This window comes from Chinchilla lanigera, unplaced genomic scaffold (assembly GCF_000276665.1).
Source record: "Chinchilla lanigera isolate Chin_1 unplaced genomic scaffold, ChiLan1.0 scaffold00043, whole genome shotgun sequence".
Taxonomy (NCBI): Eukaryota; Metazoa; Chordata; class Mammalia; order Rodentia; family Chinchillidae; genus Chinchilla; species Chinchilla lanigera.
Genome location: NW_004955444.1, coordinates 11,229,031 through 11,243,756, shown reverse-complemented (window position 1 = coordinate 11,243,756; position 14,726 = coordinate 11,229,031). Strand labels below are relative to the sequence as shown.

At 36.5% G+C, this 14,726-nt stretch overlaps 1 protein-coding gene across 1 annotated transcript in view; it reads left to right on the top strand.

Annotated features, from left to right (window-relative positions):
- Positions 1 to 14,726, top strand: part of Prex2 (phosphatidylinositol-3,4,5-trisphosphate-dependent Rac exchange factor 2) — a gene marked incomplete in the record, with an annotated part of 260,363 nt that overhangs the window by 170,924 nt on the left and 74,713 nt on the right. Inside the window, 2 exon segments of the mRNA XM_005392120.2 lie at positions 3,455 to 3,672; positions 7,342 to 7,444. Coding sequence (XP_005392177.1) covers positions 3,455 to 3,672; positions 7,342 to 7,444 — 321 coding nt within the window.

The following is a 14,726-nucleotide window of genomic DNA, read 5'->3' as shown; positions in this document are numbered from 1 at the left end:
TGAGGGCACTAGACCCATCCACAGAGTCATCCGTTGACAGGTCATGAGTAAATGTCCTCCTAGTTAGAGGACAGTGACTGGGGGAAAGGCCTGGAAATGTGTGTTTGTGTCCCAGGTTCCTTCCTTCTCTCTCTGCCTTCTGGCCGCCATAGGTTAAGTGCCCTTCCTCTGTCAGGCCCCTCTGCCCTCTTGCTTTGGAGCCAGCCAACCATGGACTGAAACCTTGAGCCAAAATAAACCTCTCCTCCAAGTTGTGTTAGGTGTTTTGTCCCAGGATAAGAAAGTGACAAAGACAAGTGCTCTAAATGTTTTTTTTAATCTCATTTATCTTTATGGCAGACCTAAAAAGTAGGAATGCACCCCATTTTACAGCTAGTGATGTTTCCTAATATGTGGTTTGTGATGGGCAGCTAAATGGAGAGACTATGCCTATACTGCCCATAGGGGGCGTAACTCGTAATATAGGTGCTTCTCCTCTTTCTGGTCATGGATGGTCCTCGGGGAACATAAACATTTAAAGGAACTCTCACAGTGCTGTGTAATTAGCTCCTTCACAGAGGGATGCCCCAAGTCTGTGGTGACAGAAAGCAGTTTGTGGTACTTGCTGGGAAAGAGAGAAAATTTCACAAGGGGTGGGCAGGTGGACTATTGCATTAGTTTAGTAAGCTTCAGTAGTTCAAGTTGACTATTGAACAATGATCTAAAGATAGCTAGATGGAAAGGAAAGGATAAGCGTGCTGACAGAACTCAAACAAAATGGATTGTCAGGGCATTTAGTATTTGATGGCTGTTGAGCAGTAACGTATCTTAGAGGGTAGGTGTGTGCATTCTTTGCTCTGGTTGCTTTCAGATCGGTTGTTTTATTATATTCTCACTGCAGCGCTGAAGATGATTGCTAGACTGTGAGATGTGTGGAGGGAAAGGAAACACTGTGAAGCTGAAAACGCAGTGGGGATATATTCAAGACCTTGTTTATTCTACAGTTTTCTAAGTTTGGCATTCACTGTGAGATGATAATTCAATAAAAGTTCTGGAAAAGCTCTTGAGATGGGTGTAGTTTGAAGCCTACGCAAGCAAGTCATGTGCTGCATGTTAAAAACAGGAAAGTAGTGAAGGCACATCACCTTATGAAGTCTTGAGGGTTTATTAAGTGTCTGTCATCTTAAAATATGTTGGTTTAAAATTTAAATGGCAGTGTGACCCAAAGCTTGGTGTGTATGTATCTCAGTCACTTTATTGTGAGCAGACATGTCTGATTCCACTTTGGAATTCATCCAGTAAGTGATGCAAGCTTTACGGTCTGTGGGCATTCACTGTTAAAAGTTTGAATTAATGAGTGAATATAACTTTTATGTGACAGTGAATATAACTTTTATCCACAGGTTCTGTACATTGCAAACACTAGTGAATGTTGTGATTCACTAATGAGAGTGAATTAAAATCTTAATTTGACTTTAATGCATATAGAATATATACAGTAGTGGACAGCAAATTAAATATTTAATTATTCTTTTTTGAATAAAAAAGAAGAAATTCCAATTTCTTTTTAAAAACATTTTGGAGAGAATTATTTTTGCAAGTAGCAAGATTGTTAACCCTTGTGATCTCTTCCGAGGATTGCAATAGATCCAGAGCCTTCCTTCCCTACACTTCTGCTTCTTACCCTTAATATCAGCAGTTTCTTTCAAATTAGATTTTATGAAGTTATTCTCGGGTTATAGGTGGGAGGATTCCTGCCAAAGCTTCTGAAGTATTTTCAAATTTCAGCCAGGTTTTCTGCTTGAATGTAAGACAATTGAAAAGAAAAGAAAGAATATAAAAGGAAGATTAAGACAACTTTTTCATATTGAACTTCTATCTTAAATCTCAATACTTCAGCTCCACATTGGAGCTAACAATCTCTCTAAAGTATCCTCTTAAATTGAATTGAATGCAGAGTACAAGAAACCTGAGAATTAATTCATACATTTATTTTCACTTAATTTTTAGCTCTACTAAGCCATTATTTTTGCTCACGCTTTCAAAGTATATTAAATTTCTACTTTCTTTTATAAATTGTGCAGAACAAAATAAATGTTTTGTTTTTTTCTTGAGAATTGGACAAAGTTTGTTACATATTTAGAGGTTTTACTGCTATCTGTATAACACTCTTTCCTGTCTAGTAAGTAGCATAGGACATACGGTATAGACCTACTTAAGAGAAAAGTCTTAACACAGTAGTGTATTTGAATTGCATGGAATTGCCATTTTCAAACATGTGGACCTACCAAAACAGCAAGTTCATATAGCTCAACTTAACAAAGGAATATTTTCCATATAAACTTAAATATTTTAATGTTTAATATATTTTCCAATAAAATTTTCAAGAGTAGGTGTTACTACCAGTGAAACTAATACACAGAAACTACATTATGTGTACACATGCTTTTGAGGGTTACAAAAAGGGGATGTTCAATATTCGTGTCAAACGTAATAATAACTCTTCCTCTTTGTCAGTTAAACAAGCATTCAGCACTAAAGAAAGGTTGCATTTATCTCTGTTTTACAGTAATATTGACAGTGCTGCTTTTTTGCAGAGGGTTCTAAAGCCTTCAAAATATTCAGTACACTTTTCAAAGGAGATTATTTTTCTATATGTTGTCCTTCTAGTGCACATGATTTTTCAAAGTGCAGTATGTGTGTCCTCGTTTATGTAATTCGTCTACACTAGCCACTGAAAGAAGTTAACCTAGCATGTAAGCTTCTTTTTATATGAAAAAAACCTGGCTCAGAAATGGTAGTTCACAAGGCGAACACATCTTCAAAGGGAGTATTAGAACTCCAGTTAGCTGCAGGATGCGTCTCATAGTAAACACTTAAAAATCAGTACTTATATGAAAGAAATCATTAGAATTCTAATCCCTATTAAGTTTGATGTGTTTATTGCTCATTAAATCAAATGTCTGAATTTGGGAGATAGAGATTTGATAATTATTACAAACAATTGAACAGCAAATATTCTGTCCTCATATGCATTTCACATTAATATTTGGAAAGGTTTAATAGATTTTTTTAAAAAGTATTAGTGATACTGGATTTCATTTGTTAGCACAAACTCAGGAAACTGGAATTTGAGTCATTGTAGCACATGAAAATTTTATCCCATCGTAAAGTGAATATAAGTAACTGAAGTGTTATTTTTCTCACGTTTTATAAAACAATCTAATGATTCCAGAGGAGAGTTTCAGTATCAATTATGAAAAAATATTCTAGTATTTCTAAATATTTTGGTGTTCAACGTTTGCTAGAATGTATAATTGCTAAAATATTTGTGCTCATTAATACACTCAAATTTATGCTTTTCACATGGCAGGAGGTGATGAAAAGATGAAATACCAGTGCATGTAGGTGCTTAGTGAATGGGTTTTCGTACCTGTGACATTTTTCACAGCTCTTCTGTTCTCGGTTATCACAGACAGTGAAACGCAGCTCCGGAGAGACATGGTTTTCTGCCAAAGCTTGGTGGCCACGGTCTGTGCCTTCTCTGAGCAGCTCATGGCTGCTTTAAACCAGATGTTTGACAACAGCAAGGAAAATGAGATGGAAACTTGGGAAGCCAGCAGAAGGTGGCTTGAGCAGATAGCAAATGCTGGTGTTCTTTTTCACTTTCAGTCACTTCTGTCGCCAAACTTGGTAAGGAATCACGTGAGTCCCTGTGTCTGTCAGCTCTAACTTGCATTATCACGTTTCCCAAATGAAGTGGTTGGTCCTTCCCCCCTCGTGACCTGCATCATTACTGTATCAGCGCTTGTTAACCTACTTCAAGGGACATATTTTCCATAGTCTTTCAAGTTTTAGTAATTATGTAGAATGCAGTCCTTCTTCTCTGTGTTTTATTTCTCCTCTGTGGCTGCTAAAAGCTGAGAAAACTCTATCGGTTACTATTTCTGGTATCGCTGAGCACTGACTGAACAAGGTCATCAGAAGAAAGAGGGTCTTTCTGCTGCTATTCTTCTATGGAAATCAGAAGAAACAGCCTGCCACAAAACCTTGCTTCTAATGAGGTTGATAATCTGGATGGCACTTGATAGATGAATTAAGGCGACTCCCATACTATAATGTCTAACAATCTGCTTGAAATTTGCATGTGTTAAGTAATTTTTAGTTCTTTCCTTTGTGTGCATATTTGCTCTGTTGCATCTAAGAGCACTGCACTAACTGAAGTAAAACATACCATGTTTATGCATCCAGAGTGCATATGATGGAAGCATTTTGAAATATTTTAAAAATAAAACTATGGTAAACTAGGAGTTTTTCACATGTACTCTCTGAGGTTGTGATATGTGTCGTGATATTTCAAGGCACAAATGTTCACTTTTACAGAGAAATTTTAGGTGCTCATTAAATAGAATTAATGAAATTGTGGTTTTAAACATGAGAGCCTGTTTGATGTGTTAGAGCACACATAGAAAATAGAACTGCCAAGTAGTATGATCGAGATATTAAACATATATATATATATATATATTAGATTAAAATGTAGTTTTCTCCAGTGGTGTTTAGGGCAGAGAGATGATTTCTGCACTGCATAACCTAGAATATTCTGGAGTGATTAGTTAAGGAAATCAATCTCGGTGTACTTTAAAGAAATAGAAGTTGATTCTTTAAAAAAATGTACACTATAATTATGTGTGATCAATTCCTTATCTGTTTCATTGAAAATAAGGAGCTTTTGAAAGTGCTTAAAAATAAAATGCAAATTATTGTTTATCGAATGAAAATTGTGTATTTATAGGAAGCCCACTGTCTAACATATGGTAAGCCTTACCTATTTTTTGAGTGAGTAAATGAATGAATGAGGCTTCATTTACATTCTGTTCTCCATACTTTAAAACTGCTATGGTCTAATCAAGTGCTGCTACTTTTACTTTAAACTTGATTTTATTTGCATTCTCATGAAATAGAAGAAAATATTTACAAATCATACAGCTAATAAATGATTTATATCCAGAATACATATAAAAGCATCCTTAAAACTCAGCAGCAAAAGACAAATGACCCAATTTTAAAGTGCTGAAAGATTTCAGTCGATATTTTTCCAGAGAAGACATAAAAATGACCAATAAGCACCTAAAATGATGATGAACATCATTAGCCATTAGATAACTGTAACTTGAACACAGAATGCAGTGCATGTCATATGGATGGCTGCAATCCAAATGACAAGAGCTGCTGAGAATATGGAGAAATTGTAAGCCTCATAAATTTGTTATAGGAAGACAAATTAGTGCAACCATTTTGCAAAAGTTTAGCACTTCATCAAAATGTTAAACACTGAGTTTCCATGTGACTAAGAAATTCTATTCCCAGGTAATACCCAACAGAAACAAAAGCTCACATTCACAGAAAAACTCACACACAAATATTCCTAGCAAGCCTACCTATAATAGCTGAAAAATGAAGCAACCCAAATGTTCATCAACAGCTGAATGGATAACAACGTGCAGTACACCCATACTGTGAGATATTATTCAGCCATAAGAAAGAATGTAAAGCTGGTACGTGCCATGGCACAGCTGGACCTAGTGAGCATTACGCTGAGTGAAATTAGCCATCCCAAATGACCCCACAACGTCCGATGCCGTGAAACATGCTAAAGAAGTAGGCTTTAGAAAATTAGGTAGTGGTTACCTAGGCTAACGATTGGGGAAATGAGCATGGGGAGTGTGTGGTAGTGGGTGCTGTTTCTTCTTGAAATAATGAAAATATCCTAAAATTAGACAATGGTGATAGCTACCCAGCTCCATGAATACACTGTAAGCCCCTGAGCTGTACATTCTGAATGGGTAACTTGCATAGTATGTGATTCATGTCTCAGTGATACCATTCATTTTTAATAACTAATCTTGTGAATCCTTTACATTTATTTTTTAAATTGTTGTAAAATATCCAAAGGTTATTCAAAAAGGAAAATAATCAAAGACATTTGTGGTCCTTCTGCCTCTATTTCAAGAATATATAACCCATCTGGGAACATAAATGGCTCTCTGGGAGCTGCAGCCACTGGGGTCTGGGTGTCCCTGAGCTATGGGCTCATCTGGTTGTCACACGGCTGTGCCTTTGACCTCGCCTGCTGGAACAACATGGCTTGTTCTGTAATACTCAGAGGCTGGACTGTTGGAAATGTTTCTTCCTATGTGGATTCTTCTCAATCGGAAACATGCTGATTCTTCAGTCAGGCCCTTCCTTTTTAGGTTCAAGGCATTCTGGTGTTTCAAAAAGATTTTTAGAAACAACAGCACAATAAATATTTCTCCAGCACTATTATATATCATGCGCTATACTCAGCTCTGCACCAAGGGGCAAAGGTGACAGCTCAAACTATTTGTTTCCATGCTGTCCTTCTTTAAGGTCCAGGGCTGCCTTACTGATTCTTTTTCACAGAATGAAAATTCTTCACACTTCCTTCAGTCTTTATATACTCTACCTTTAAATACAGTAAAAACTTAGAGCAACCTGTTACATGGATAAACTGTTTTGAACTTGTTTAAAAGAAATGAAATAAGTGCTATCTTTAATAGGTAAACTGTATGTGGTAACCTTAATTATACTTCCTTTACGAGAGTAATAAAAGATCCTGTAGAGAATGCATTAAACTGCTAATAGGAATGCCAGAATCTTATAGCAGAACGAGGATATTGCTGAGATACACGCAAATTTGCTCCTACCTTGGAGCCTTACCTGTCCCATCTGAAGATACATGTTTTGTAAGAATGAGACAAATAGTTAAAATAAACTGGATCACATATTTACAAGATTTCAGACTAAGAACTCATAAACACAAGTGAGATGAAACTCATTCTTGTCACTAAGCTCTTTGGAAGACAAATACATACGTACATGGAAATTGCCTTTATCACAGTTCTAATAAACAGCAAATTGAACAGTGAATAAACTGTCTTATGATATAATAGGATGGCTGTTATGTAATGTGGCTCTTAAATAAAAGAATATTTTTGCTTTTCAGCTGTTTTATGAGATTTCAGAAGTTATGAATTTATAGATTTATTTCCAAATGAAATCAACATAATTATAATCTTGCTGCAAAATAGTGATGAAATGGTGTATATGAACATGTAAACAATGAAGAAAAGGAAAATATAAGACCATAAAGAGAATATGTAATTTTTCAGAACTTGTTAACTTTATTTTGGGCAGGAAATTCTTTGGGATTTGTTGATACTGTTGTTTTCTATGTACACAAAGCATAAATGAAGCTTTTTTGGTATTGATTCACATTATGTTTTGGCATTTTTGATGTAATATCACATTATGTTGTATTTTACTTTTCTTTCTATGTAGACAGATGAACAAGCCATGCTGGAAGATACACTTGTTGCACTGTTTGATTTGGAGAAGGTTTCCTTTTACTTTAAACCATCAGAAAAAGAACCACTTGTTGCAAGTAAGTAATTCTGTGTTTATAGAATTTTTTCAACATCAAACAATAAAATATGGTATAACTTTGATTGCAATAGTTTATACCTACTTATAAATTCAGTGCCTGGAAAGTAACGTTTTGATTTGGCAATTTTCCATCACTCTAACTGCTACAGGCAGTTTGAGGAGTTACACATTCATAGAAGTAGCACTTCCTGTGGTTTAATGTCATGTTTTATCGTTCTTCAGGTTATTCATCTACTATTTTGGCATTGTCCCCATAGTTTTGAAATAATTTCTATCAAAAGACAAAATCTTTAACAGTTTTCTCTTAGTTTTATATGTTACCTATTTTTTTAAGTGTGAGAATCCTGTGATTATGATAGAAGATACAAGTTTCCTCTTGGCTGACAGAGGTTACTTTTCACCTTCCCAGTGCCTAGTATAATGCATGCACTGTATAGTACAACCCATGCTTTAAAAATGATCATTGTTTAATTTGTTCACCAAAAATTTCTTGAATGTGTACTCCTTGTCAAGACTTCGTTAGTTGTCGGCATCGATAGAGAAGTCAGTGGACTGAAATTTCTCATGGAGCTTACATTCCAGTGGGGAGAGGAAATAATAAGTCATGAACATAATAAATTAGAAGGTATTAATTGAAGAGGCTAAAACAAAGATGAAGGGGCAAGTGTAAAGTTGGACGTAACAAGGCAGGGAGGGAACCCTCACGAGGGAGCCCAGAGCACTGAATAGACAAAAGGAGTGACTCATGCAGATTTGGGAGAGGGTGCCCAGATTCTTTGGACTCTGAGGTAGGAAGACATGTGGCGTCCTGTCAGGCAGCATGCATGCCTGCTTGGCTGTAGTAGAGCAAGTATAGATGACAAGGACAAAGACAATTTCAGACCATGCAGGACTTGCTGGCTGAGGCAAGCACTTTGCTATCCTTCCCAAGCCACTGAGAAGATTAACAGTCTGCCTTACATGTGGGAAGGCTGTATCTGGCTGTTGGGTTGAATAGATCATTCCAGGGATAAAAAGAGGCCTGGATACTAGATAGAAGGCAACAGAATGGCCTGGATGAGAGAACATAGTGACTTTGTCTTAAGGGTAGCGGTGAAGATGGTGTGAAAAATGCGCATGGCTTTTCTATTAATTTACAAAGGTAAAGAGAACAGGGTTCTATTAAAGTTTCATTTTCTGCAGTGAACAAGAAAGAGAACAAGAACATGAAGTACTTAGTGAGAAATACAGGTTATATTCAAGAGAGGGTTTATTTTTCTGGAAGGGGTATTATTTGATAAGGATATTTGAACAAATTATGTGATCTTCTGTGTGTACAGATAGAATAGGATGTATTTTCATTTACTTGAATAGTGTAGGCACAGTTTTGTCGAATGCAGAGAAAACTCTATTTTTTGGTAAAACTGAATATGATTTTTAAGTTTTGCCTGAGGAAATACAGGCTCACAGGAGGTCTCTTTCCCATGGTTCCAATGCAACATTATTGGCAAATGATCTGTGGAACAAGTAGAAGAACCAGCATTAAGCTTTATAAAATGTTTCCTTATTGTATATCTACTGTAAAAAGTTTCACTCTGGCTTATTGGAACCTAAACTAAATATAGGTAACTAAGACCATGTAAGCTATGTTAATATGTGAATGTAAATGTAACCATGCCTGTAACAAATACAACATTGTGATATATATTTGGCAGTACATTTCTATGTATTTTTTCAAGGGATAACCTTGACTTCTGAAAATAATGAAGCAGCAATTTCAATGCTTTGTGACTACAGTCCAGTGAATTAAAAAACAGTAATGATAGGAATATAATTCTAACTTCAAAATGACTCAGGAAAGAAGAGAATTACACAATGACTCAGGGTCATCGTGTCTTCAGTGCTATAAGAAAACTAGAGCTTTATTATTCACTGTTAGTAGTTTCATCTTTCTATGTGTGTAGAAGCAGAGATATTAGATTGGCTAATGAATTCTGCATGAGTGGATTGGAGACCAGCTGGCTGTGGGTCTATGAAGGAAGGTCTGAGTCCAAAGGGTAGGAAGCATATGGTGTACGTTAGTCAACATTTTGTTACTGGGACCCAGTACCTGATATACACAACTTAAAGGAGAAGAGATGTATTTTGTCTCATGGTTTCAAGGGATTCAACCTATTGCCTGCTGGCTTCAAGACAGAACCGTCATGGCCCCAGGGCATGGTAGAGCAAGGATGCTTATCTCTTGCTGGCCAGGAAGCACAGCAGGGAGCAGGTCCAGAGAAAAAGAGGCAAGAGATCATATACTGCCTCCATGACCTACCTAGGCACACCCAGAAGTGTGCTTTACTATTCTCTATGCTAACAGTCCACCTTACCTTTTACAAGTGTAAAGAGACCATTGACCTCAAGGAGCCCGAGTTCAATTACTGGCCAAATTTTCAATGTAAACTCAATGTTGAGTATCTTAAATAAGATAATATATTTGAAATTCTCTAGCATTATGTGTGGCTCATTATATTAATTAGTGTTAGGATAAGCCAAGGCACAATTGAGACCACAGGGGCAGATAGAGTTTAAGCAATGTGTGAGGGTTTATTGAAGACCGGATGCAGCCAGGCCAAAAGTGAAAAGACCACTGGTTGTGAGCAAGGGGCGAGAGCATGTTTTATAGAGGAGTTTAGGTATGGGAGAGGAGGCCTTGCTGAGGGGGGTGCAAAAGTTTGGGTCTCTCAATAGGGGACCTGGGGCTGGCTGATAGATAGAGTGGTGTTGGTACAGGTGGGTACTGGCAGAAACAACATGTCTCTTACAGTTTTTCACAGAAGCAGATCTCTGAATGTTGAGCTGTGTGGGGCAGCTGGTAGCTTCCTGTTAACACTGTGAACCCACAGTTCTGAATAACGTATCTCCTTGAGTAGTTTTTCTCTCCTAGCTGGGCACCGGTATAGTCCAGAGACCTGACATTTAGTAAACGTCTGTGTCCATACTCCTTACTTTAATACTTTACGTTCTTTTTGGTAAGCCATATTAATAGCATTGCCCATACTCTTATTTCTGCAGTAAAGAATAATAATATTCTGAAAGGTTATGTCTTGCCAAGCACATAGAACTCAAATATCTGTATTGAAGTCATTACATTTTTCCTGAAGAAATAATTATTAAATATATGTAATACACTAAGTGCTGAGATGAGTTCTAGGAATATAATGGCACCTAAGTAAAATAAAGCCCTAATTAGTATGATAATAGAGAAAGATACAAAGGAATAAATTGCCAGTTTGACCACTTCTCTGATAAGAAAGTTCAATGAACCTCCCATGTTCCATTATATAGTGAAAGAGGAGAAAATTATCTAAATGATTAGAATGTGTGGAATTAAACTTATTTTATGGAAAATCTTTTTTTTATTTGGAGAATAATATGACAGTAGATCTCCTTTTCAATGGCGACATTGGCAGTTTTGTAATAATTGCTAGGAGAGTGTCTCGGTTACTTTTCTCTCGTTGCTGGGACAAAATATCTGACGCCCAAAATTAAGGAAGGAAAGGTTTATTTCGCTTACAGTTTGTGGAGGTTTCAGTCCATACTTGGCAGATTATAAGGCAGAGTGGCACATGGCAGAGGGCTACAGCTCAGGGTGGCAGAGCACGGCAAAGCAACAAGCACACACCAGGGCGGAATGGCCTCAAGCACCCTTTTCCTCTCCCTTACATATGCACACTATCCACCCCAGGGCGGGTGTAGCTCTCACACCTCAATCAACTCTAAAAGCCTGCCCCATGGCCGCATGAGGCTTTGGGGGGACACACAGACAAACCGTAACAGAGAGTAAATGTATTTATGTTCCCACTATCTCTCAAGCATAGTGTCTAAAGCCGTGAATGCCAAGCTGGATGAGATAGATAGGGGCTGACAACCAGGTGGAAACAACAGTAAGAGACTAAGTACTACAAGATGGTTGGGACGTGATAAATCCTATGAAGCCTGTGAGCAGAAGCGTATTGAAAAAGGGTTAAGTTGCCCTTTAAGGGGTGATCAGAGAAGGTTCTCTGGAGAAGTAGCTTTTAAGCTGCTATCTGATCTACAGATAAACTCAAACAGACGCCAACCCACAGAGCACGAGGGAAGCCCACTTCAGACAGAGGGAACTAACAACCTCAACATCAAAAACTTATTTTCAAACTCACTGGCCCATTCGTTAGCTGGCTGCCATGTTAAAGGAATCAGACGGCACCACTGAAACTCCTGTCTAGGATGAATCGTTAGTATGCTGCCAGAGAATGTTTCCTCAAAGAACAGTGGTTTTGAAGCATTTAATCTTTGCATCATCCTAATCATCAACTTAATTTTTCTTAGCAGATAAATTTTCACGAGAGAAAGGAGAAAGGCAGCATTTTCTACTCCACTATTGCTGTGCACATTTTCAGAAAGGTTTTAAATTTTTCATATTGTTGAGTTTTTAACAGTCCTTCGCATACTTTCAGTGACAGCTCTGTATCAGATGTGTTCTTTGCAAGTATTTCCTCTGATTCTGTTGCTTGTTTTCTCACTCTGTTGACATTATCTTTCACAGAGTGGAAGTTTTAAATTTTAATGAAGTCCTGTTAATTAATTCTCTTCTTTATTGATTGTACTCTCAGTGTTATTTCTAGAAAGTCATCACCACACTCAAGATCATCCAAGTTTTCTCCTGTTAGCTTGTAGAATTTAAAAAGTTTTCACATTAAAAGTGGGTATCAGTTGTTCTAGATCCATTTGTTGAAAAGATTACCTTTGCCTATTGTGTTGCCTTTACTTCTCTATCAGAAATATGTGTATGTGGGTCAGTTTCTGGATTTCATTTTTCTGTTTGTCTGTATTTTTTACCATATCACACCATCTTGATTCCTGTAGCTTTCTAGTAATCCTTGAAAGTAATGTCTGCCCACCAGTTTTGTTTTGCTTTCAATAGTGTGTTGGCCATTCTGGGTTGGTCTTCCTTTCTTCCCTTCTTTCTTTCCTCCCTTCCTTCCTTCTTCCTTCCTTCCTGTGCACCCTCCTTCCTTCCTCTTTTCTCTTTCATCCCTTTCCTTCTCCATCCTCTTTTTTCTTTTTGCAGTACTTGAGATTGAACCTAGGCCTTGTACATGCTAGGTAAATACTGCTGAGCTACAGACCCTGCTTTATTCTGGGTTTTCTGTCTCCATACAAACTTTAGAATCCTTTTGTTGACATCCCTGAAATAATTAGGAATTTTGATTGGGATTTTTATATTGAAGCTGTAGGTCAAGTTGGAAAAAGTTCTCTGGTAGCACTCCAGAGGATTCATCCTAGAGAAGTGGATAGCTTGACAATGTTGAATATAGGACGGTTCTCCATTTATTTTGATTTTTCTTTCAGAAATTTATAGTTTTTCAAGTTATACCCAAGTATTTCATTTTGAAGGGGTGTGCGTATGAATGTACTGCATTTTTCTTACTATAAGAGCCAAGATTTTCAGTATAGTGTTGAAAAGGGGTAGTGAAAGCGGGCATCTTGCAGCTTCCTGATTCTAGTGAGCAGTCTAGTTTCTCATCGTTATACATGATGTTAGCTGGAGGTCTTACAGATACTCTTTATCAAGCTGAGAATGTCTTTTTTTCTTCGTTTACTGAGAGTTTTTTTTACCATCGGTAAGTGCTGGATTTTATCAAATGTTTTTCTATATCTATTGATGTGATCATGGAATTTTTCTTTTTAGTCTTTTCATTTTGGTGGATTACACTAATTGCTTTTCAGATATTGAGCCAGCCTTACCTGCATGTTTGGGATAAATTCCATTTGGTTCTGGTATATAACTTCATCATACATTATTAGATTGGACTTGTTAATGTTTTTGAAAAATTTTTGACCTATATTCATGAGAATTATTATGCACTTTCAGATTCAACATGTACTTTGAGGCAAATAGCTTACATTCTTTCATATAGTACTTGTAGGTTTATCATCACTTTAAAATATATATTTGCTAATTTTTAAGCAAAGTTTAGCTTTTGTGTCCCTCATATAATACCTTCATTTCTTGTATGTTAGTCTGGGGGGACTACACCTGCTATATGTTGTTTCTTTCTATAGCATTATCCATTTTTAAAAAGAGATCAGTTACAGTGATGGTAAAGAGTAAGAGTGTGGACTTTGTGGTACTCAACTTTCACTTCAACAAATACCTGAGGTAAACGATTTAAAAGAAGAAAAAAATTATTTTGGCCCATGATTGAAGAGATTTCAGTCCATGGTTAAGTGGCCCTATTGACTCTGGGCCAGTGTCACAAAGTACATCAGAACAAGGATTGCCTGGCAGAGGGAGCTGCTTACCTTATGGTGGCTAGAAAGCAAAGAGAGGGAAAGGAAGGGATCAGATTCCAATATCCTCGTCACGGTGCACCCCCAATGACTTCACTTCCTCTGGGTGCACCCCACCTCCTAATGGTTCCACCACCTTCCAGAAGTGCCATAGGGTGGCAGCCAAGCCTTTGCCACATAGACCTTTGGAGTCCTTTAAGATTCAAAATGTAACAGAATTCAACAAAAATTAAAATGAAAGTTGTTGAAAAGGAGAACTAGAAGATACAAATACTTAGTGTGTGAGAGTCTATCATTTCTACAATTTCCACGCATCTTTTTCAATTTAGAAAACAGAAGGAAAAAGAAATTTGCCAAATCATTAAAATTCCATTAATTTGCAACCCCTTGACTAAGAAATTTATTTTTCCTTTTTCCTAAATCAATCTCTTCATGTTTTCCATTTTTAAAATACAGTAACAAAAAAATGTCATGGCAAAAAAAGAGATTTGCAAATGTCAATACAGTGTCCTCTTTATTGATATAGGAGATCTCATAGCAATATTTAATCTATATATATCTATGTAACTGTAAATGTATGTGCAATATATACATTTAATGTATACATTTAGAACCTAAAATCTAAAACTATAAATGATATTTGACCTTCAACACTATTTTTATATCAGTGTTTTCTAGATAAAGGTTAGCTAGAAGTAATAAATATTAAATTAAGAATTGTATTAAATGCCTACTGTGTTTTGTTCTTAATTTTTATCTAGTTAGGGTGACTATTTTACCTTTTTAAAAAAATTTTACATTCTTTTGTAAAGAGGTCAAAATATTTATCATAGATATGTATCATAACAGGAAGATCTGTGACATCATTGTGAAATACTTCTACAGTGCAGTATTTTGCTTTTTTAAATATTTAGTTTTTTAAGTAATTAAACTTAGCATCTTTAAAAATAGCTACCAGAGTTTGGGCAGATAATTTCTAA